At 37.8% G+C, this 24,762-nt stretch overlaps 1 protein-coding gene across 1 annotated transcript in view; it reads left to right on the top strand.

Annotated features, from left to right (window-relative positions):
• LOC136281849 (uncharacterized) overlaps positions 1-24,557 on the top strand; it is a 36,885-nt gene extending 12,328 nt beyond the window's left edge. The window contains exons 3-28 of the mRNA XM_066168886.1: positions 6,004-6,270; positions 6,721-6,981; positions 8,647-8,892; positions 9,550-9,816; positions 10,336-10,581; positions 10,803-11,060; positions 11,526-11,771; positions 12,236-12,526; positions 12,601-12,666; positions 13,409-13,651; positions 14,400-14,663; positions 16,530-16,772; positions 17,457-17,723; positions 18,394-18,648; positions 19,238-19,345; positions 19,683-19,801; positions 20,266-20,321; positions 20,499-20,647; positions 21,018-21,155; positions 21,555-21,570; positions 21,895-21,934; positions 22,562-22,874; positions 22,953-23,063; positions 23,423-23,613; positions 24,155-24,277; positions 24,483-24,557. Coding sequence (XP_066024983.1) covers positions 6,004-6,270; positions 6,721-6,981; positions 8,647-8,892; positions 9,550-9,816; positions 10,336-10,581; positions 10,803-11,060; positions 11,526-11,771; positions 12,236-12,526; positions 12,601-12,666; positions 13,409-13,651; positions 14,400-14,663; positions 16,530-16,772; positions 17,457-17,723; positions 18,394-18,648; positions 19,238-19,345; positions 19,683-19,801; positions 20,266-20,321; positions 20,499-20,647; positions 21,018-21,155; positions 21,555-21,570; positions 21,895-21,934; positions 22,562-22,874; positions 22,953-23,063; positions 23,423-23,613; positions 24,155-24,277; positions 24,483-24,557 — 4,859 coding nt within the window. The remainder of the gene's footprint in view (positions 1-6,003; positions 6,271-6,720; positions 6,982-8,646; positions 8,893-9,549; positions 9,817-10,335; positions 10,582-10,802; positions 11,061-11,525; positions 11,772-12,235; positions 12,527-12,600; positions 12,667-13,408; positions 13,652-14,399; positions 14,664-16,529; positions 16,773-17,456; positions 17,724-18,393; positions 18,649-19,237; positions 19,346-19,682; positions 19,802-20,265; positions 20,322-20,498; positions 20,648-21,017; positions 21,156-21,554; positions 21,571-21,894; positions 21,935-22,561; positions 22,875-22,952; positions 23,064-23,422; positions 23,614-24,154; positions 24,278-24,482) is intronic.
• The last annotated feature ends 205 nt before the right edge of the window (positions 24,558-24,762 follow it).

Raw genomic sequence — 24,762 nt, 5'->3', positions numbered from 1 at the left:
GTTCTTCAGAAACTTTGTTAGAAGACTCACGAGGAGTTTCCGGTTTGTTTAACTTGCCTCAGAGTACTGACTCAATAAAGAGTCATCTCTGCTTAATCCATTTGTTAAAAGAGAGTTTCACAGAAGGAGAGCTTATCTTTGCAAGGGCTGGCCTGTTCGATGCAGAAGACTCAGTTATGGCAAAATGTGGGTCTGCGCAAAGCATAGGCACACTTATGGGAAGTTCTGGCGCCAAAGTTCAGCGTGCCAGTATCCGACACACCCTGGTAGCGATTCCAAAGGGCTAAAGAGCCGGTATTCTGTCAATTTGCAAAAGTCAAAGGCCATTTCTAAGATGTATGGTGTTATATAGAGGTTTACACGATACTGCAGCTGAGGGAGCGGATGGTTTCAAGGATTTTCTCCAAATTATAGACGAATTGGAAAGCGTGGGAGCAGAAAAGGACTAGTGTAAAGAAGTTCGGAAGAGGCTTCAAGAGAGCAAGTTGTATTTGAAGACTACATACCGTAATCACTGCGAAGAGGACGATAGCAAATGTGCCGATCACTGTAGGGTCTTTGCACTGAGCTATGCTGGTGACACTGAAGTTCAGAAAGTATGCAGTCACAGTCACAACGTGAAGTGTGAGGATTGTGAGATGTTGAAGAGTGCTCTTGAAGAAGTAAAAGGCGCTATTTCTGAGTACACAATGCAATTGGGTAGGTTTCAAGCGGAAGACTATCTGCATGAAGCAAAAAATGCTGCCGTTAAGACCTTTGAATGGAGAGGGTATATCCTGAGAGCAGAAACCAGGATCAGTACGAGCTGCAAATTTTCGATACTTTGGAGGGAGATGAAGCATTTATAATAGTTGACTGGACAATGAAGTTCATAACGATGAAGTTCCGGGAAAAGCAAGCAGAATGGTTTCCCTAGAGGGAAATCAATTGGCATGTGAGTAGCGCTGTTGTAAGACAGAAGGAAAGCCTGGAAGTAACCTGATACGTAGACCTTCTTAACAGCTGTAAAAAAGACTGGTTTTCAGTGCTGTCAGTCCTAGAAAATCTCTTTGTCACCATAAAGTTAAGAAATTCAGGAATAAAAAAGGCCCTTTATAAGATCGGATGAAGCAGGTTGCTATCACAACAGTAAGCTAGTATCAACTCTACGAGGGCTCGGACATCACGATTGCCACTTTCAGCAACTTACACAAGAGGGCCTGCGCGTTTGGAGAGCGTTTAATGTTGGGTCTGGAAAGTTTATTCGGTAAAATTAAAATTGCAATTTTTCCACAGAAAAAATGACGGATCTGGTGAAGGAGATTCCATTTTTCCCCACTACTGCTCGACGAACTGCATCAGCAGGAGAAAGTAATGATAGCAACGACGGTAGTTCCTATCAATGCCCTGAACCTGGTTGCGATGAAGATTTTAAGACGCAGGCCGACTTTGACTTCCATATGAACTAGCTGGTTCATCATGTAAGTCCTGTGCCTGCGAGCATGACTTAAAGTCTTTATGACAAAGTGAAGAGGTAGTGGGTCCATTACTTTCAGTCATTGTCATTAGAGGGTGAAAGTTCGACTGAACTGGTTGCAGTGGCCACAGAACCCTTGACAAGTACATCAAAGCTTCCCATGGAATGGGCTCTTCATAAGAGAGGTGCAAGTGAACGGCTTTCGCAAAACGTCAGGCAGTAATTGAAACAGAAATTTAATATCGGATGAGACACTGGCAGAAACCAAACCCAGTGAAAGTAGCAAAGGATATGCGAACTGCTTGCACAATAGATGGAGAGAGAATGTTCGATAGAACAGAGTGGTTATCCAACATACAGATTCAGGGTTTCTTCTCGAGATTGTGCCTTAAACAGCAATCTAAAATACAACAAGAATCGGATGATGCCACCGACGCAGACGACCACTTGATAGAAGCATCCGCGTCTGATGTAGACGAAGGGTGTTTGAGAGAGGCGAGGAACACAGTAATGGATGAGATAGATTGAAACATCCAATCATGTTTGATATCTATGATGTGTGCTCGTTGGCAAGAGAAGCAAGGTTGTCTAGTCTCAAAGTCAAGATGCTAAGAGACATATGCGAACATTTTGAGCTCGCATTCAAAATGCAAGATACAAATGCAGCACCTCTTGCAAAAATGGAGGAAATGATTTCAGAGTGCAGTTGTTATGCAATCTAGTTATGACGTCCACCCGTTATGCGAATGCGATATCTTTTTTTACAAGAACTCTTCAAACTTATGAACAGAGACTGTTATGCAGAAAGATGTGACGACCAAATATCATTTTTTCCCTTTCAGCGAGAAATCCGAGAAATCGCTGCTTTATTTAGACGTGAGAAGTATTCAGGACAATTACACGATGGAATTACGTGACAGAGTCACTGGTCACGGTGAATTTAGTGTGTGCTGTTATCGCCGGTTACACTAAATAGAATCCTGTAGTTTAATTTTGAAATGTTCATACAGGTTTGAATAGCGTAAGCCATCAGAACTCAAATATGAAATAACAGAAGCCAAATTTTTAAAAAAGGGGTTTGCGAGCGCTAATCAAAATATGATATTCGATACGTTGTTGTTGACGTCTTTCGTCACGAGATAATAAAATTTGTCAAATTTTATCCTTTTAAAATGCTTAAAGTATTAATCGGTGTGGTTTAAAGCTCTGTCCTACTATATTTTCTACTTAAAATGGTTAAAATCTAAGATTTATTGAGTTACTCACATAAAACGGTCGGAGTTTGCTCAATGAACTAATTTGCATAATCGGCTGTCACGCTTGCAATATCGCTAAAAGTTCGAAGTCACCTCGGCGAAGAAAATCAATAAGTGCAAGATGTTTTTATATTTTTCTGCAGCCAAACATCTTATTAGCAGAAATCAAGCGGAGTTTTTAATGGTCTGGTCTGGACTTGAGCAATATCAATCGAGAAAGAAAGAGTACTTTTAACCAATTTCAGAAAGCTGTCCAACGAGTGTTTTTAAATAAATTATGACGAGCCTCTGAATAAACGAATATCAAAATTGAAATGCATTTTATACACCTTATATATCACACACTTTAAGAATACAAAATATTTTTTGTTGCATGCGGTGTGATACGAGGACCGGGCTATTCAACATTTGAAATTTTCGATGTCGCAAGAGGTCAAAAAAGGGCCTTTTGCAGCTTTGACTTTTGAGAGCTCTAAATATTTTATTTTGAGGTATTTCCAAAAACTAATGTGGTTTTATTTACTTGTTACCAAAAATAGTTTATTGGGCAAAGTTTGAGGGAAAACTTTTTTCCGATGCGAAATGCCATGGACCGCTCTTAGAGAGATCGCCTCTTAACTTTCAACCGGTGAAAGTCGCTCCTGGTACTGTAACAGCACATCGTAAAGCGTCCATAAATGAGTCGTTGGCACGTAGATTAATCAAGGTATTTTCGTCGTCGACATACTGCACTCGAAGTTCGGAGTCGGGGATGAATCTCAAGCATTCGATTTTACTTCGCACTACTTCCATAAGTTCTTCAAAAGATTGAATGTTTTGATCCGTAAAAATAACCTCGCATCTTTCCCCCTCGGGAAAAGAGACGTAAAAGACTTTCAACTGAAGCATGTTGACAATTTGACATTCAAACTACCAGCTGAGAAGTAACTCGACTAAACATTCATACATTTTAGCGGGAACTCGCGGTAGCCGAACACTGATAACGTCAATACCGCGAGATGTTTCCAATGGAAACAAGCGCTGTTACCAATGACAACATCCCGGCTCAATCGGGAAGCGTGGTACAGTACAAAGCAACGAAAGGTGGTCGCTGAATTGCTTCAAAAATTATTGCATACATAATTTTTATAGATTTGAATACGATGTATGTGTTTTTTAAAGTTGCTGAAATGTTTTATTTGATATTTTGAAATTGCACCAAACCAACCATCACTGTTATGTTAACAACACACAGAATATATTTTATAATCCACGAAATAAATCACTATTAGCAGATACAGTGTGTAGTATACTGTAGTGTATTTTAGTAACTCTTGTCTAGTGAATTGTAGTTTATCTGCCACATGGGGAGATGCAGTTTTTATGGATAGCCACTCTGAGTTACCACAGGTACATATTGGCACATAAAGCCCTGAAAAATAAATCATTCTTGAAATCTTTAAATTATCAATCTTTAATTACTTACGGACTTTTGCTTTTAATTCGGTACTTGAGGTTTGTCCCTTTATTCTTTACCTTATCCACTGTACATATACACTGGTGTATACTTCTTTAATCGGTGATCAACATCCCCTCCACACGCTCGACGTTGCCATAATATTTTCTCGCAAGCTGACACGCGGCGCGTCCGATGAGCTCTTGTCAAAACAACCCATCTCCATCGGATCCGATTGATTCCGTTAGCCGACATTTTCCACCTCTTTCTCTAAGCAAGTCCGTAAATCTCCTCCGCAATGAAATGTGGCGAGTCCGATGGACTCTTTCCACGGCGACCCGTCTCCATCGGATTCGATGGAGTCCGTTAGCCGACATTTTCCACCTCCTCCTCTACCCTACCTTGCTGTAAATTTTCTAAGACTATCGCGAACTGACACGCGGCGAGTCCGATGGACTCTTGGCACGGCAATCCGTCTCTTGCCACGGCAGCCCGTCTCCATCGGATCTGATGGAGTCTTGCCGTTTGCCTACATGTATTTCCACCCAGTCCGCGACTTTATACTTTGCTGTATATTTAATAAGTCTCTCACGAACTGACCTCCGGTGAGTCTGGTTGTTCATGGCCTTCGTCCATCGCACTCAGTTTGGGTGTATTGGACAACATTTCAAACTGCTGCTGTTTTCCGGGTAGCTTAGGAATATAGCACTGATACACTATCTTTTCGCAATCTCCACTAATTTCATTCAAACTTGACGAAAACATGGGCAAATGTTTGGTCACAAGTTCATTTCAAACCGATGACCAATCTGGAACTTCAAATGCGCTCGTTCACGATGCAAAACTTGTCCTTTTTTTCCATAACGTAGAGGAATTGTCGGGACCCAAGAGATCCATTAAGATCATTTTTAACTTTACGTGCACCTCGGCCAATGTTATTAACTGGATGACTTGTACTTATTGCAATAAGTTATAGATTGGTGAAACAGGAAGACGAATAGGTTACCGATTCCAAGAATACCTTCCTGAAGTAGAAATAAACGACAAGGACACATCCAAATCAGTCGCTAGACACTTTAATCGCCCTCTTCATTCTAAACAGCATATGGCTGTTTGCAGCCTTTCCCTACATCTAGGCAGTTCGTAAAGTCGCAAAACTCTAGAACAAAAATTTGTCCTCCAGATCGGCACTCTTGATCCCCACGGTATCAACGAGCGCTTTTCATTCAGCTAATTTGTTCTAGTTTTCTCGTCACCATATTCCCACCAATAGCATAGCTCCATTTTCTACATGGAAAGCCACACACAACTCACGATTCCTCCAATCGCTCTGACGAAGGGCTAACGCTCGAAACGTCAGCCCTTAGTTTCCCTATGGTGGCCAATTTACGTTTTCAACTCAGTTGATAACACTAAATTTCCCTGTTATTCTCTCCCACCGACGCAGCACCACCGTTTCTTTAGAAACTTACCCCCTTAATTCGATGTGGAACAGTGTTCAAATGAGAAAAACGTCAATATTTAGGAAGCTGTTTTTTTGTGTAATTTCAATCGTGCTTGAAAGAGCAAATTCAAGAAAAGAGAGTGTGAATTCAAGGAAATCTTTTTGCTCACTTTACCCTCACGGGAGTACGGTCTTTATCATAGTCAACCTAGAATTCTTACAGTAATTGGTTCAATTTTACAAAATTTTGAATTTGGGAAAATTTATCACTGCTGTCGCTCCTGAACAGATCCACCAGAGTTCAATTCAATCAGTAGAGATGTAGTTGTTGTTGAAGGTGGCGCAAGTGCCACATTGGGGTATATCGTGGATAGTGTGCAAACTTGTTTGCTTGTCTTTAATTCTTTAACAGATCCACCAGAATTCAACAGCTTTAGTAGTGATGTAGTTGTTGTGGAAGGTGACCCAAGTGTTACATTAGAGTGTATCGCAGATGGTGAACCAACACCAAACATCACCTGGACCAAAGTATATGCTCATGGCAGTGACAGTGGTGTACTGGGAACTGGGAATCAGTTTGTCCTCGAAACCAACAGAAATAACAGAGGAAAATATCGTTGTACAGCATATAATGAAATAGGAACTGCACCAAATCGCACAGTGAAAGTAGAAGTTAACTGTAAGTAGATAACTGTATATTGTACCTGTGGCTGGTTTTTATTTTTCATAGAATGTAGGATTGATTGTCATAGTAGGTAAAAATAATGCAAAATAAAACTCTAAAATGGAAAAAAAGTGTAAATCAACCACAAACAAAAAATATAAGTAAAGATTTGCTTTTGTATGAGTGGTATAGTCATGTGGGCACTTTTATTGAAATATGTTGTGATGATGCGAGCAGGGCCTTAAAAAGCCATACAGCTCAGCATAGGCTTTTGTTAGATTCAGGGAGAATAAATGATATATAAAAAAAAAAAAAAAAAAAGAAAAAAGAAAGGAAAGGAGAAGGAATCAGTCATCTATGGCATTGCACTAGACTGAAAAATGTTTGGCTCTTGCGACATGATGTACAACGTCACATGCTCTGATACCGATGCATGATCAAATATTGTTGTTTTCCTCTCTTTAGATATACCAGAGAATGTCAAGTTAATGGTGAATGACTCGGTTGTTTGTAAAGGTGATGTGATCAGTATCACCTGCTCAGCAGATGGTAAACCTGCAGTGCATACTTATCAACTATTTGAGAATGAAAGATCAGTTAATGATGGAAACAGCTCAGCTGGGGTATGGATAAGAAAATATTTAAAAGGAGGAGACTTAAGCTACAGATGTGTGGCTAATAACACTGTTGGTACAGCTGAGAAGACTGTAAATGTTACAGTAAAAGGTACAGTGTTAGAAGGTAGTTTTTACCTGTTACAGCCATCAGCCTACATATGGTAAATGAATACTGGTGTAGGGGTTGATGCTTTAATAGCATTTTCCCCGTAATGTTGTGTATTGCGTATTTAACTTCAAGTGTCAACGACACATGAGTATTTTGTTGGTGAGGTTGTTTTTGATATTGTGTATTAGTTCCACAGGTTCTTGTAGTTTACATTATAATGAAAATATAGTTTAACATTAGTACATGTAGGTGTCACATGTAAGTAAAAAAGCTCAACACCTGTCCACTTCAGGTGGAGAGCAATCACTGCACTTTACAGTTTTGTCTTATGAAAGAAAGAGAGTGAAGAATCTCAGTGTATCGCTCAGCTGAGAAACGTCTCTCATTCGAAGTGAGCTGAAATATTCATATGTAAAAACTTCCATATTGAAAATAACGTCTCGGATCACTTTAAAGTTCATCACCAAACTTCCAAATGCAAAGTTAATGGTTAGACTTAAATTATGGAACTGTAGGAGAGGAAAAGAGAATTGGACCAACAATCAAGAAATTTTGTTCATGTTCTTCTTTTTCTTTATCTGGTGGTTGCTACTTCTGAGTTCTTGCCGTTCAGTGATCTGGTGCCGAAATTACGGGGCGAGGACAAGGCTAAGTGTGAAGTCAACTGTGTAAAGAATTAAGTGCAGTAGTGGTTAAAATGAGAGAGAAATGGGAGATGATAAGTCCAAGCAATAAAAATTTTTTGGACTGGAAATTTGCCCTCACTTGTTTATAATTTCTCCTTGAACAGCCTTTTGTATTCTTTGGCAGAAGGCTATTTTGATCTGCTTCATTTTTGCAGCTTTCTGGCATAAATCGAAAAGTTCTCCTTTTTTTCCCTTTGCTGTTAGTACTTAGCTGAGTGCCTCTCTCACACAAATAATTTTTCACTCTCCCACAATGAATTTCGACAAATTTTCTCTCATTTTCACCACCGCGGTACTTAATTATTAACACGGATAAGCGACTTCACACTTAGCCTCGTTTTTGCGCGGTAATTTTGGCTCTAGATCACTGAACCGCGAGAACTCGGAAGTGCCCTATTGGTGATTTTTTTTGAAATTTTAGTCCAAAAGATACATTTGTTTTCACTCACGATAACTCGGGCGCAGCTTAGGCCCTGTTTTAGTGGTTTTTCTTAATTATATGCCATTTCCCTTATTTGCATGCTATATTCCCATAGCGTACAGCTTTCCCAATCTCAGCGCTTTTACAGTACTTACTAGAAGTCACATTTTTCTTAGCCAGTATATTTAGCTGGAAGCCAGTACTTACTGAAAACCCTGATGAATGAAAGAGAAATTAAAACATGTCTCAGTCCTGGGAAAAGTAACATGTTATCTCAAAAGTCATAGGCACAAATTTTGATATTACATTTACTTTGAATTCATTTCTCTGTTTTTTACTGGATCTAATGATGTACAAGTAAAAGTACTAACCGTGAATCCATAAAGAATGACTTTCTACTTATGAGACGAGCTAAAGCAGTACAATCTCCTTATTTCTTATAGGAATGCTTTTGGGTTATGCAAATGCATTAAGACAAATGAAAATTTGACAAGTGTCTAGGTTCATAAACATGTAGTTTTACACTTGTAATCTTTTGTTATCTTTTTTTCTGCTCAGTGCCCTCTATAGTTTATCCATTGGAGAACATCACAGTGATTGAGGGTGAAAACAGGACTTTAACCTGTAATGTTTCTGGAGGTCCTGTGCTGACTGTAACATGGACAGAAGTAAGCAGCCGTAGTCAGTCCAGTGGAGTTGTGCGTTATCTTACAAACATCAGCAGGAAAAATGCTGGTGAATACAAATGTGAAGCTACAAATGACTGTAGAAATAGCTCTGCCAGCACTTTCCTCACTATGCTCTGTAAGTGATTATATTTATTTATTTAATAATGATCCAGTAAAAATATGCATTAAGGTCTAGATTGTTTATCTTGTAGCCCACTTTCTACTCTTTGCTAAGTGTGAGGTGCAAGATAATAACACTAGATATAGAATTTTTCTTGAAGTGTTCAACTTGATATATCAAAGTCCACATGAGAAGACAAAATTAATTTATATTCATAACCAACCATGCATTATTTTGTTTCTTGTTTTAACATCTCAGTTTGGTTAGCAATAAAAAAACTTTGACAAAAAACCTTGGATTGAGAATGCTGAATGCTATTTCAGTCATTTTAACAGCAGACAGAATGGTGCATTAAGGCAAGTGATGTGTTGGCAGCTGATTGGCAATATCAAACATGTAAAAAGTTATTTTAAATTTACACAGTCATATACAGTTACAGCTTTCCTTAGGGCTATAAATCATTGTAAAATCTGCAGTTTATATAATAAAACATTTTGCCCTACAATTTTGGAAAACTCTGATTGATAATTATAATGCAGTGAACTGTGGCATTCCATTTCTGATTTAAATCTTACGAATAAACCAGAAATGTTCAAATTCACTGTAAGTAAAATTAATCAGCTGTATGCAAGTGAGATATTGTTTATTGATGGTCTCTTTCCCCCATTCCAGACAAACCAGAGAACGTCCAGTTAATGAGTTCTGCCATGGATCACAAAGCATGTGCGGGAGAAGTCATCAGCTTTAACTGCTCGGCTAATGCTAATCCAGGAGTGACATCATACCAGCTGTTTGAGAATGAAACTGCCATTTTAAACACAAGTGCCTCGGGAATGTGGAACAAGACTTTGGAAAGTGGAGGAGTGTTTGTCTACAAATGTGTGGCCAACAACTCTATAGGATCAGAATACAGCATGAGTATTACTGTCACTGTGAATGGTAAGCAAATTAGTTCAAGTTATGCTTGTTTAAACCATTCAATAAGCTATGCACGTATACAGGGCATGTTCATGAGTGTGCATACTCACAGTTGTAGAAAAACTTTGACACTTAGGGAGGATTATCTATGAATGATGAGACTACATGTAAACAGCTTTATGGGAAATGTTTGCACAGTTACATGCCATTATAATAATTATATATGGTAAACTGTTGTTTATGATAAGTCTTTTCTCTCAGGAAAGCATCGTTGGCTTCCATCATTTATGATGTGTAACTTATTGTGGTTATTATGGAAATGTGCATTCATAATGCTGTTGGGACTCATCATTCATTGCTAACATTTTTTAGGTGTCTGCCATTTAGCAATCTAGTGTATTCATGCATGATCCTAATTGTCTTGATGTTTCTTTGCGGCAATTAAGTTGAAGGGAATCACACATACATTGTATGTTGGGAATGAAATGATGCAGTTGTGAAAGTGTACAATCCTTCCAAATTTTCACTTTTCTTTTACAGTACCTTCCTCAATCACCCAAATAACACAAGATCAGAATATAACTGAAGGTGACAATGTGACTCTGTTGTGTCAAGTATCTGGAGTCCCCACTGCAACAGCATCTTGGATTAAGTCCAGTGGCCAGCATCACAATGGATACATGTTGGAGGTTAAACACATTAACAGGACTCAACATGGCAAATACAAATGTGAAGCCAATAATGAGTGTGGCACTGCAACAAAAACGGCAACTATTAATGTGCAATGTAAGTACATGCAAAAGTTATCCTTTGTTACATGTTGTTTCTTGTATTTCTCAGTCAAAGTATATCAATTTGCTTCTCTGTAACTTTTTTGCTGGAGAGGCTTGTTTATTCCAAGGTTCAGCATCAGCCAGGTAAAGAGGGAGACTCCTTAGCTACTTTGTAATATGTACCTTACAAAGGCCTATGAAATTGTATTTATAAATTGTTTCTTTGGTCTTTAGACAAACCTGAGAATGTCCAGTTAATGAGTTCTGCCATGAACAACAAAGCCTGTAGGGGAGAAGTCATCAGCTTTAACTGCTCGGCTAATGCTAATCCAGGAGTCACATCATACCAGCTGCTTGAGAATGAAACTGCCATTTTAAACACAAGTACCTTGGGGATGTGGACCAAGACTTTGGAGAGTGAAGGGGTTTTTTTTTACAAATGTGTGGCCAATAACTCTAAGTTATGTTTGTTTGAGAACAATTTGAAAAACTGCACACATAAAGACAGCATTTGCATGAGTGTACAGACACTCGATTATAAAAATGTTGACACAGGATCCGTGATTGATGAGACTCAACGGCCTTATGGGAAATGTTTGCTCAATGGCATTCCATTATTTATGGCAAGTCTCTGTTGATGATGATTCTTTTCTTTCACAAAAACATTGAGGCTTCTATCATTTGCTTCATGCAACAATATGTAAATAAGGTTATCATGTAAATTTTTAACCATAGAGCTGCTGGGTCTCATCGCTTATTGACAACATTTTTTGGGTGTCAACATTTTTGCAATCAAGTGTATATGTGCATATTCTTATGTTCTTATATGTAAATGGCAATCGAGTTGAAGAGGACTAAAAGTACATTTATATTAGGGAAGCTATGATCTATGTGTTTAAGGCCACAAGCCAGTGGCAGGCTGCTATTTACACCTATCCTCATTTTCACATTTTGCAGTTCCTTCTTCAATTGTCCAAATAACACAAGATCAGAATGTAACTGAAGGTCACAATGTGACTCTTATGTGTAATGTATCTGGAATTCCTCTACCAATGGTGTCTTGGATGACGCCTGATAGTCAGCATGTTAGTGGATACAAGTTGGAGGTTACAAATATTAACAGGACTCAATCGGGTGAATACAAATGTGAAGCCAGTAATGAATGTGGCAATGCAGCAGAGACAGCAGACATTATTGTGCTGCGTAAGTTTGACAGTTCCTTTTCCTTAAAAGTTTACGTTTATCTGCGTGTTTTGTAAGTCCATGACGATGGCTATTATTACATGTGTAATATACATCTGCACATTTTGTATGAATTGGGATTACGCTATCGGTAGTTTTACACAGATTAAGGCATATAATTTGTAATACAGTCAGACCTCTCTCATGCAAACACCAAAAGGTCATCGTAAAGTAATCTCTTCATCTTACGACTTTTATCATATCATGTTTAGTCTTGCTCTGCTACTTGTTTTATTTTTACACTGATTTATGTACATTAAACTACCAACTCAATGTTTTACATCTTACAGAGCTGTAAAGTATGTTGTTCTATTAATTCCTTTGTTGACGCCCATGCAAATTTACATATAAATAATAAAAACAGGGCTGCAGTGAGAATTCTACCAACTACAATATTTGATAAAATTTGTGTGTAACTCTTGTAGACAAACCAGAGAATGTGCAATTGAAAACATCTGTCATGGATAACAAAGCATGTAAGGGTGATATGATTGGCTTTAACTGCTCAGCTTATGCCCGTCCATCAGTGACATCATACCAGCTGTTTGAGAATGACACTGCTATCTTAGACGCAAACCCTTCAGGAATGTGGAAAAGGAACGTGTTAAATGGAGGAGTGTTCACGTATAAATGTATGGCGAACAACTCTTTAGGAAGTGAAGTCAGTCCATTTGTTATGGTCACGGTGAATGTTAAGCTCTTAGCTTTGCAGTTTAGTTAAGTTGTGAGTAATTTTTCTCCGCACAGATTTATTAATTTACATCATTCTGCTAGCTTCGCTGCATATTAGAACAAACTCGCTCGTTTGTATACTCAGGACTCTTAAATGGTCAAGTGAGGAGTGGGAATTTTAAAGGTGAGATAAGGAGTGGAAAGCGTTTTAACATGATCTTTTTTCTTGTCAAACGAATTTGATAGAAAAAAGTTAACTTTGCAATATACTGACGCTGTGAAGCCGTTCTCTTACATACACTTACCAATGTAAATCATCGGATTAGCTGTTCTACTTAATGGAATAAATTAGTTTATGTGAATGTATATTGAAAACAAAGACAGTGTAAAGTGAGGAGTGGTCTCTTAGAGATGTGGATGAGTGCGTTTAGGAATTGCCTTTGTCCTTGTCAAAGGATCCTGATTAAAAGGAAAAAAAGTATGTGATGTCAAATCCTTTCTTTATTTCCGTTCCACCGCGGTTACCCGAGTCACCTAATCAAATAAATGGGACAGTCTGAACAAGCTATGACACCAATTAATTGTTTTCATTCACATTAATAGCTTTGGACCAAATAACGCAAAAATGACGAATGCCTTAGATACAATCATTAAATTAGGAATCTAAAAAAACCATGACACGAATTAAATTGTTGTCATTCCCAATGAGTGCTTTGGACCAAAAAAGGCAAAACGAATCCCTTGGATGCAATCATTCAACCAAATTGTTACAAGGGATCCTAGCAACGGCGATTATACACGTATTTTAAGATGTCGATGTAAATTTGTTTGATAAATGTAAAGTTTGATGAATAGAATAGTTACACAAATATTTATTCATTGGCTAAAGGTTTTGGTACACTATTTAATTTTGTATTTGTCCACAGTGCCTTCAAATATCGAATCAATTCAAGATCAGAATGTAACTGAAGGTGACAATTTAACTTTGATATGTACTGCATCTGGAATGCCTCAACCAAAGGTGTCTTGGATTAAGCTTGGTGGTCAGCATCATAATGGAGATATGTTGGAGGTTACACAAATTAACAGAACTGAAGCTGGTGAATACAAATGTGAAGCCAGTAATGAGTGTGGCAATGCAATAGAGACGGCAACTGTTGATGTGCAGTGTAAGTAGTTACTTATAGATTGAATTTGCAAATGGTGAATGCTTGTGGGTATTTAAGTTTTGAAACTAAGTCACCAAGCGGTTTTCTTATGAACCCACATGTTAATTACTTGTACTTGACGTGTGTACAAAGATGTAAAGAAAAGTTGATGATGTCCGTGCATAGTTTTGTGAGTCCAACATGTATCAAGTTGGGATTATTGGAAGTTTACATTAAAGTGATATATCAAAGTTCACACAGCAATCAGGTGAACAATCAGAAATGGTTTGATGCTACTCTGGTTTAAAGATACGATGAATGTAACCGAGAAGTTACAATTCGTAGACCCCACGTTTCGACACTCCTGTCTAGTGCCTTTATCAGGGGTGATCTAATCGCTGCAGCAATAGTTCCTTTGATATGCTCACGAATAAGCTGCCCTGTTTTTTGACGAGGTGTAAATAGGCGTCAAGTAGTGAGCTGCCTTCATCACGATTTAAAGGAGCGTGGCGGAGTTGATGCCAGTTGATTTTTTGCCATAAAAAAAAAAAAAAACATCAGCTTTGTTTGAGCACACATGCCCAACCAACCATAAAATTGGGTGGGATAAGTCTAAAATTATCACCACTATCACTGTTTGAAACCTGGCATATCAACTCCGCCCACGCTCCTTTAAATCGTTGTACATGTAACTTCTCGGTTACGCTCATTAAATATTTAATCAAACCATGTTAAATTAATGATTGTAATATTTTTGTAAATCTCGTAGATGAACCAAAGAATGTGCGATTTACAACTTCTGTGATCGACTACAAAGCATGTCAGAGTGATACTATCTCCTTTAACTGCTCAGCTGATGCTAAGCCAGCAGTGATGTCATACCACCTGTCGAAGAATAACACTGCTATAGACGTCAGCCTTTCAGGGATGTGGAGCGAAACATTGGCAAGTGTAGGAGTGCTTGTCTACAAATGTGTGGCTAAGAACAGTTTGGGAACAGCAGCTAGTACGGATGTTACTGTTACTGTGAATGGTAAGCCGTGCTCTTTGTATTAAGCCATGACAATGCTCTAGATTTAAAAATACTTGCTGTGAATTTTATGGCTGTAATCTGTTCTTTGAGAAATGTTTCATGCGTCTTCTGGACCTTTTAGATAATTTCTATCTCATTTTCATACTTACTGGACCATTTTTGTAGCTGTGAAAAACAAAAATTAAATTATTATGAAATAGGTTGTTGTTCATCGTGGTAGTTGGATGATATTATAAATTTGTTCTGTTGTCTCCCGACAAAGTCACTTGATTTGAAACGTGACGTTTCGACTGCTTATGCAAGTCTTCTTCAGGCGATAGTGGTTTGTTGTGATTGGTGCATTTCGATCCGGCTATTGTTTCCCTGTACCTCAGGCGTTCGCTGGTTTTTCGTGCGTCGTTGGTTTAGATGTTTTCTTATTGTGGGCTTCCACAATAAGAAAACATCATTTTTCTAAGGTTGAGTCTCATGTGAATTGCCTCTTTCACTTTCTTTGTGTACCAATGGCTTCCTCGGTCAATAAATTTGGTTTCGTTCCATAGCGGCTTGTATCCTGTTCCGTTGGCATGCTTTGAAACCGTGGAATTCTGAGTGCGTGCGAGTCGTATATACCTGTCGTGCTCTTTCATTCTTTCCTGCATGTCGTCCTATCTCCCCAATTCACATAAGACTCAACGCAAATACATAAACAGGGACAACGGAACCGAAATACCTGAAGCGTGGATGCCCACAATAAGAAAAAATCTGAACCGAAACCAGCGAACGCCTTGGGGAAACCTTGGTACAGGGAAACAATAGCCGGATCGAAATGCACCAATCACAACAAACCACCATGATACATAATGCCGTGCCACAACCAGTCAACCCCATCGCCCGAAGAAGACTTGTAGTAAGCAGTCGAAACGTCGCGTTCCACATCAAGTGACTTTGTCGTGAGACAACAGAACAAACTTATAATATCAAAAATTAAATTATTACCTTTTTTCTCATGATACACTCACTTTCGATATTTCGAATGCACCCTGCCAGTCTTCTTTTCAAAATACACCCTGCCAGTCTTCTGCGAGGAATGCGGTTACTAGGTACGAAGTCATTCATTTTATCAGGTGTCAGGTTTCAACATTCGCTATAATATCAGCCACGCTCAGATCTAGCATGACCCTGTTATTTGCGCTTATTTTGATACATTCTAGTTTAGTTATGTCACCTAGAGTCCTTTGATCAAATTTTTGCTCATCAAAAAGAATGATTTTCATACATTTTTTTTAGCCTTTCCAGTGCGTAGGACCAGAGAATGCTAAAATAATATCCCAATTCATTTCAGCTAACAATATACTGGTTTTCAACAGTGAAGATACATGCACATGATTGAAAACACACCAAGAAAGCCCCTGAGGCTGAATATGAGATTGAAAAAGAGAACAGTTTACTTATTAGCTCTACATCTTCTCGTTCTGGATCATGTGACTAAGCAAGTGTGTATTTCCTACATGAAGAATATACATCTAACATCATTGTATCTCTTGTTCTCAACTTTTCATGTTGTCGATCCATCTTAACTACTGCACATCATAGCTAATGAAGTAGGAGAAAGTACGTATTCTTAAACCCATTCGTGAGATTCAAAAGACTTGTACATGATGTTAGAGTGACAGTTAGTGTTAAATTCCTATGATGACACGAATTTTGCAATATTTTTAATGCACGAACTGAATCGTTATGATCTCAACTGTGCTTAACTGTGGTTGAACACTGCATCTTTAAGAGTACATTGTACAAGGCAAGGGGCCTATAAAGTTTCAAAAGCATGTTTATTCGTACTCTTTGTATACTTATTAGTAATATTTACTTTGTCTTGTAATTTAGTGCCTTCATCCATACAAGCAATAGATGATAAGAAAGTTATTGAAGGTGATAATGTGACTCTTATTTGTAACGTATCGGGAATGCCTACACCAATGGTGTCTTGGATGACACCTGATAGTCAACGTGTTAGTGGATACAGGTTAGAGGTTACAAACATTGACAGGAGTCAAGGTGGTGAATATACATGTGAAGTCAGTAATGAGTGTGGCAATGCAACAGAGACGGCAACCATTGATGTGCAGTGTAAGTAACAGTAAGCTATCCTTTGTTACGAATTAATTCTTTCTTTTATGTCTCTATCACAGTAGAATAATTATTATTTCTGACTTTTGTTTCTATGACATACCTGTTTATTTGTAGCTTACATGACTCATCAGCATCACTGAAACACTTCTTTCCATTCCAAAAAAAAAGGGTGAATTTTGATGACCGTGAAAAATGGAACTTCTATTTTAGTTGTAGGCACAGTATAAGCCAGAATTAAGGATCTTTGCAAGAGGTTATAACATTACGGTAGTAAAATAGATTGATATATATATATATATATATATATATATATTAATCTATTTTAATATATATATATATATACATAATATATATGTCAGCTTGTTCAGGAATAATTGGGTAAACTGAAAAGCAACTTCGGGATCCTTAGGCCACCTTAAGCTAAGCTAACGGCCACAGCCCCTTTAAACTGGCTCAAAGGTTAATTTGCTTATCAACAATTAGCTACATAAAGATTAATCGTAAACAGTGGTACAGTGTTGAAAGCAATGTTAGTGATATAAAAGAGTGGGTATTCCATCACTCAGGGCAGCATTCCATCAGCCATGGCAGGAAGAAGACTTCTGGGTTGTGGAATATGTACATGTAACTTACGAGGCAAGTGAGATATTGTTTACTAATTATCTCTTCCTTCTATCCTAGACAAACCTGAGAATGTCCAGTTGACGAGTTCTGTCGTGGATAACAAAGCATGTAAGGGAGAAGTCATCAGCTTTAACTGCTCAGCTAATGCTAATCCAGGAGTGACGTCATACCAGCTGTTTGAGAACGAAAGCGCTATTTTAAACACAAGTACCTCGGGGATGTGGGGTAAACATTTGGAAAATAAAGGGGTTTTTGTCTTCAAATGTGTGGCCAAAAACTCTCTAGGATCAGCATACAGCACGAGTGTTACTATCGCCGTGAATGGTAAGCAAATTGGTGAGAAGTTCATAAATGTACGTACCTAGTTGTAGACAAAAGTTGACACTTAAGGAGGATGATAAATGAATGATGAAACTAAACAGATATATGGGAAATGTTTGCACAGTTAAATCCCCTTACAATATTCATGGTAAATTGCAGGCTATCATAAGTCTTTTCTATCAGGAAAGCATGGATGGCAACATAATAATCAGGTCCTAGTTGGCTTGTTAGCTCAGTTGGTAAAGCACTGCACTGGTATCGCAGGGGCCATGGGTTCAAATCCCGTACAGGCCTGAATTTTTTTTCAGGCCTTATTTCCACAATTGCTCAAGTAGCGTTCATTACTGCGAAGATCGCTTTCATATTTACGAAATAATCACTGTTTTTGTCTCATAATATACTCACTTTCAGCGCAAATTGCGACATTTTGAGTGCATCCTGTCAGTCTTTTTCAGGGAGTAAGGAAAGTTGCCTTGGTACCAAATTATTCACCTTACCAAGATTCATGCACTTACTGCATTACTCATAACATTACTCAAGCGTTGGTCCGGAAAGAGACGCTGTTATTTGTGCTTTGCTGTCTTAATTGTTTAAAGGAATGAAAATAAACTTAAGACTTATTTCCACAATTGGTTGACAAACAAATCTAATTTTACGTTATTTATCTTTACAGTGCCTTCATCCTTACAAGTGATAGATGATAAGAAAGTCTTTGAAGGTGACAATGTGACCCTGTTGTGTCGTGTATCTGGAATGCCTTCCCCAGTGGTGTCTTGGATGACACCTAATGGTCAGCGTCGCAGTGGTTACATGTTGGAAGTTAAAAGCATTAACAGAAGTCAAGCTGGTGAATACAAATGTGAAGCCATCAATGAGTGTGGTAATGCAACAAAGACAGCAAGCATTCACGTCCAATTCAAGTGGCCCGGTACACGTATCCTTACTAGCCTACCTTCCTAATTTAATACCATGTCAATGAATGTGAATTCGAAATCATCATTTCCCACGTCCCTTTTTATTCATGACTGTCAATTTTTCTTCCTTGTAACGAGTCTTAGTTATGCGAAAGCAACTCAATTTACAGGTGTTTTTGTAAACAACGCCCCCCCCCCCCCCCCGTTGCACGTAAAACTTTCAACCTTCTCATCTGACTAAGAGTAAAACAGAACAGTCGTGACGTCGCGATCAATACTCGATTGATTAGCGCGACATTTACATCGCGAGCCACGATTAATAGTTCTGTTGCAAATATTGTTTCCAAGTTTCTAATTTCAAGTGACAGGTAAAAAACCCAATACAGTTTTAAAGCTGAGATATTGAGCCGTGAAACGCTTCTCTTAAAAAAATAAAATAAATAAATAAATAATGAAAACATCATCAAAAAGGAAATATTTATCCACTAGTAAATGTATACCATGGTTTGAGAAGTTATGAGATAAAGTTTTTGTCTTTCCCGTTGAAAACATCAGCAGAACTTTCATTCATCCAATAATGTCTTTTGACTTTTGTGCGTGCAGGAAACCCTTGCCTCGTAGAGTGCACCAATGGGCGAGCTTGCAGAGAATTTGGAAAACACTTTTGCCTCTGTCCAAAGGGGAAAAAAGGAAACGATTGCAAAGAAAATGGTAAGTTGAGCGAATAACGACGAATATTTTTACCCATTGGTTAACGAGGCGTCAATGAATTGAGACTCGAGGATGTGGAAAAGGAGGAGAACTGTTAGAATGCCCCAAATAATCCAGGAATGTGAGTACGCTAGTTCCTTATTATTACCCGATAGGTCAGGATTTTACTGAGTATAAAATACCAGAAACCTAATTATCAGTGTGGTATGAGGGAGCCACTCTTTCTTTGTTACAATTTCGCTGCTTTGCTTGATAGTTGGTAATAAATGTTAATATGTTGCGAGGTACATCCTCAGGCTAATCAAGTTTTCTCTTTCGCTTCATTTTTCTACAACAGACACAGTGGCAACTGTTATCATGATCAGCCTTAAAATTAACAATAAAAAGTGGAGAGAAGAACTTACAGACTTATCTGACTTAGATACACAACTGTTTGTTGGAACAATCACACGTTCGGTAAGTCATTGGTGTTATAATTTTTAGAGGGCTTACTACATAATCAAGTTAAAAGTCAATAAGAAATCAAATATTTTCTATCCTACAATATACTCATAGCCGTAGTATCCTAATTAGTCAGGATTTTCTCCTTTAAATCGTGCAAACAGAAGGAACAGAAGGAAGAAAGTTATCCTAGTCCCCTTTGCTTTGTATAGAAAAGATTTCGTTAATCCAATTGATCTTAATATTACCAGGGAAATAAAACTCGTTTTCTATTCAAGTACGTATACGTATATATAAAGTAAGGAGTCTCGTACGTACAGAATGAAAAACATTTTCCTATTACTAAATTGTAATTTACAAGTCAAAACATTCCTGTGTACTTTTGTATGCTAAGGGGCTTATCTTTACTGTCAGGTGTGATAGATAATCATCGTTTCTCTGCTATACTGGCTTATGATTTGAATGTCGTTGCTTTTTAGGTGGGTGAAGAATTCAAAGGTTCCGGCGTCAGAGAAATTAATGTAATACACCTGAGGTATCATCATTCATCGATGACAAAATCTACTTACTCTCCTTTGATTTCAAAATTCTCTGTTTCTGTTTGAGATACTCCTCAGTAGGAGTAGGAGTATCTTAAACAGAAACATTAAGAATGCTTTAAAAAGCATTGCATTTGAAAAAGCTTGAATTCACTTTTCTTATCTTTTTATAGAGAGGGAAGTGTTATCGCAGACATATCGCTCACATTTGAGAAGCCTGTTGGAGAAAGTGAAGTAGAATCATTGCTTCTAGATGCATTTAACAATGGAAGCCTTGGTAACCTAAAAGTAGATACTTTTTCCGTAGGATCAACTATCCCAGGTGTGTATAAAAATTTCTATGATGGTAATTTCGAGTGCACCTAATGAAGATTGGGTCTGTGACCTGCGAATTTGTACTACAGATACATTACCACTGTGGTGGTAACTACAGGAAGCTATGCTTTTGACTTTAAGCTCGTGTGACAAACAACTTTGTGATGTTCTTGAAAAGTGGGTGTGCACCGTAAAGTATTTTTTGATTACAAGGCCAAAGCAAACTTCAGCGACATTTTATAAGTTCCTTAACTGTTATAGATTGCAGATACATGTGCATAACTGTGTTTAAATCAGTTTTACTCTAGGTAATTCAAGTAATTTAACTTAACAGCTAAGTAAGCATTGCTTCTCTGAAATGTATTCATTGATTTAAGATTCAGTGACTGTTCCTGGTCCAGTTCCTTCTGAACCAGCAAAAGTGAATAAGGATGTTATTTATGGCTCAGTTATTGGGGTCCTCGCGTTGATTCTCGCTGTTATTATCATTTCCACTGCCTGGAAAAGGCGACAACGTAAGTTGAGTTAATTACTATACCCGCAGTTGGTAAGTGCCCTGATTCGAGATGCTAGTAACCGAGATTTATGATTTTGTGGACGATTGACAAAGAGAGATTCAAATGAAGAACAGAATGGAAACTGAGAAAGAGAAAGAAAAGGAAAAACAGCAATTAGTTGGACAAGTTGCAGTATAGTATAATCATCTCGCAAAGTCTTTCAATTCATGACACCAACCAGCAGCGTTACGCTTACTTTCGTTCAATATATTATATTACTATAACTGACTGGAAATACAAGTGAAGAGGCTAAAAATACGTGAAGCATAATTGGTGAGGACTTCTGAATATTAAAAAAATAAATGTAGCTGTTTTCTCTTTATCTGATATTATTTCTTTCCTTCTTTCCACACCCAGGTGAGAAAGATGATCGGTAAGATGTCATTACTATTAAAAGTTAATAAAGCATCCGTAGAGCCGATTGGTAGAAAGCAGGCTTTGGTCGTATTTATAGCTGTGTGAAGTTTCTGTCGTTAGGAGAAGTTTTTTTGGTGCCATATAGTTAAATAAAAACGCAGCAGTGAGAGAAAAAAAACTGAGTGAAGCAGATTTGATGTTGATACGTTGCATTAGAAACCAACATGTGTCAGTTGGCATGTTTCAAAAACAAAAAACAAAAAAGCAAAGAAATATTTTGTTTGTGAGGTTTTGTCATTTTCCTAGAAACTACTTTTATAGTGTTTTATTTTTCTTTTAGACTTGATACAGGCATTAAGGAGTCACGTGAGCCTTACGTTGTAAGTATGGAGTGCACTTTGTTCAAATAACCTACTCTGCGATGATCCGCAAATATCTGTTTGGCCTCTAAATGCTTAAAGATAAAGCAGAGCACGTATACCTACAATTTTTTCTAGGCCCTAGGGACCTCAATATCGTGAGGCAGTTCAGTAAAAATGGCGACACATAAGAAGTAACAAAAGGAAGATGAATTTATAGCAGTCTATCATATACTACACAGAGTAAATTTGGACTTAAAGTATTATTAAAGTGCGCTTTGCCAACCTTTTACTACTATTCTAAGAAATTGCTGTTGTATTTGCGAGTCAAATCTTCTTAGTACTGATTTTCAAGTGCTCACGGAAGGAGGTTAAGTCTGGTGGATGATATCATAGTATCTAAGAATTCTCCAAAATTTTATCCGATTGTCATAACAGAGGTTACAGTTGTGTGTGACTTTTATTATTTTGGTCGTAAAACGAGTGAATTTGAATGAAAATACCTACCGTGGACTGGATAATGCTCTCATTAAATTTTGCATTAGACTTCCTCAAGAATTACGATTTACCTCTTCCTTGCTCGTTACCAATCCGTATGGGAACAAAACAGGTCAGACTAAGAGTGAATCTCTTTTCGCTGGAAAATAGAACGAGGGATTTGAATTGGAAAGTAGAAGTGGGAACCTTAGCACCGTGGTGCATCATGGTCCTGGACATTACATAGACCTGAATGAAGTTAGATCACTGAATGAACCTGCCACGGACCCAGCGCGATGTTATTTAGAAATAAACGAATATGCTCCCCTGCATCCAGGAACGCGCTCATGGGAAGTGGAAAGAGAAAATGTAACGATTGAAAAGGTCATCGGAAAAGGTGCCTTTGGTCAAGTCGCTCAGGGAAAAGCTTCAAACCTTGGAGGAAGAGAGGAGACAATGACAGTTGCCATAAAAATGCTGAAAGGTACTCTATTCATTGTCGTAAAAGCGTTTTTGTCAGGATAAGGCTTAACTGTTACTGAACAGTCGTCCTTTGCTTTAGGTAACGCCACAGACACAGAGAGGAAGGATTTGCTGTCAGAGCTTGAAGTCATGAAGAAACTCAAGCCTCATCCTCACGTTATCAGGCTGCTGGGATGCGTCACTGAATCAGGTACAGAAAATAAATTCGACAACTAAAGTAATAATTTTAATTTAATGCCCAATCTTTAACTGAATTCATATTTCTTTCTCTCTCACTACATGTAGTCTCGTCATTGCTGATCCTAACAGCATTAACAAAGGGCGTTTGTTACATATGTACCTGGTGAAAGATTGTTATTACTATCTTTTTATCGCTACGAGCTCCCTTTAATTCATTTTACTTAATTTTATCGATCGGTTTACTGCAGATCCTTGTTTGAAATTTGAATAGCCTCGCCACTATTACAAATTATTTCCGTTTTCCATCGCTGTATTTACCATTGTTAAGTGATAATGTGCTCTGTTTTCTTGAAAAAAACATCTTTTTAGATCCTTTGCTCGTACTTATCGAGTATGTCCCCTATGGAGATCTCCTGGGCTATTTGAGAAAGAGCCGACAATTGGAAGATAACTACTTCAAGGACCCGGATATTAAGCCACAGACCAGTTTGACTTCCCAGCAGCTTATGAAGTTTTCCTGGCAAGTGGCTGATGGTATGCATTATTTGTCGTCTAAAAATGTAAGTCGATTTCAGTGTACGAATAACTTTGTTATCTCGGCGGCAGTCGATGTAAGGAATACTTTACTCATTTCAATTTTAATTAACATTTTCATGTGGATAAAATACATTTGGATGCAAGTGACTAAAGTACGAACTTTTTTAAATACTTTGGGGAATCTTTTCTATGTGGTTTAGTTACGACGGTAATACAGCTTTCTGTTTGAAATGATCAAAAGCGTCGATTGCGTCAGTCACCTCTGTCTCATTGCAAACAAGAAAGTTTTATCTTCAAACGCTTTTCAGTAGCGCAAACTCAGTCACTGTTTGTAAAACAAAAAGATTTTCAAGAAAAAATAAAAATTAATAAAAAATAATAAAAGAATAAAATTTCAAGTTTATTTTTTCAAAACAAAGTGTTTTTCGTGGAAGAAACAAGTCTCGCATCTCAAAACGGCCCCTGTCCACTTAGGCTTAAAATCAATGATCAGAAGAGGATGGACATGATATTCCGTGGGACGCTTTTTAATTATTCTTTAATGTTTTATATAATGTTCGACAGATTATTCACCGCGACCTTGCAGCCCGGAACGTCTTGGTTGGAGAGCGAGAACGATGTAAGGTAACCGATTTTGGAATGGCAAGAGACGTATGCCAGGAAAACATCTACGAAAGGAAATCAAAGGTTTCTGGTTTCAATATCTCGATATGTTACATGTTTGGCTAATATCGTTATATATCAGTATTGATATATGCTATCTCAACCTCTTGTCACTTTGTTTCCCAATAATTTTTCACAGTACATCATCGCCAGAAAGTCTGCGCGTATAAACAAAATGAAGATTCATTGCTCTTCCTCTTCAACATTTCCTTTCAACATGTTTTAATAGGGAAGACTGCCGGTGAAATGGACAGCTTGTGAAGCGCTGTTATACGGACGATATACGACGAAAAGTGATGTGTAAGTGGATCTAATAAGCTGATAAACAGTGTTGAAGAATGAAAAAAAAAAAAAAAAAAATTCCAAATCTAAACATCTTCGGCCTATAATATAGTTATACCTTATTTGTGAACTTTCAATGAAGCTTGGTGGCATTTTCTTTACTCAGATGGAGTTTTGGAATTGTCCTTTACGAAATCTTCACCATAGGTATGTCAGATAATTGTGTT

The sequence above is a fragment of the Pocillopora verrucosa genome, chromosome 6 (genome assembly GCF_036669915.1).
Source record: "Pocillopora verrucosa isolate sample1 chromosome 6, ASM3666991v2, whole genome shotgun sequence".
NCBI lineage: Eukaryota > Metazoa > Cnidaria > Anthozoa > Scleractinia > Pocilloporidae > Pocillopora > Pocillopora verrucosa.
The sequence above is the reverse complement of the archived record's forward strand: the minus strand, read 5'-3'. Positions and strand labels throughout refer to the sequence as shown.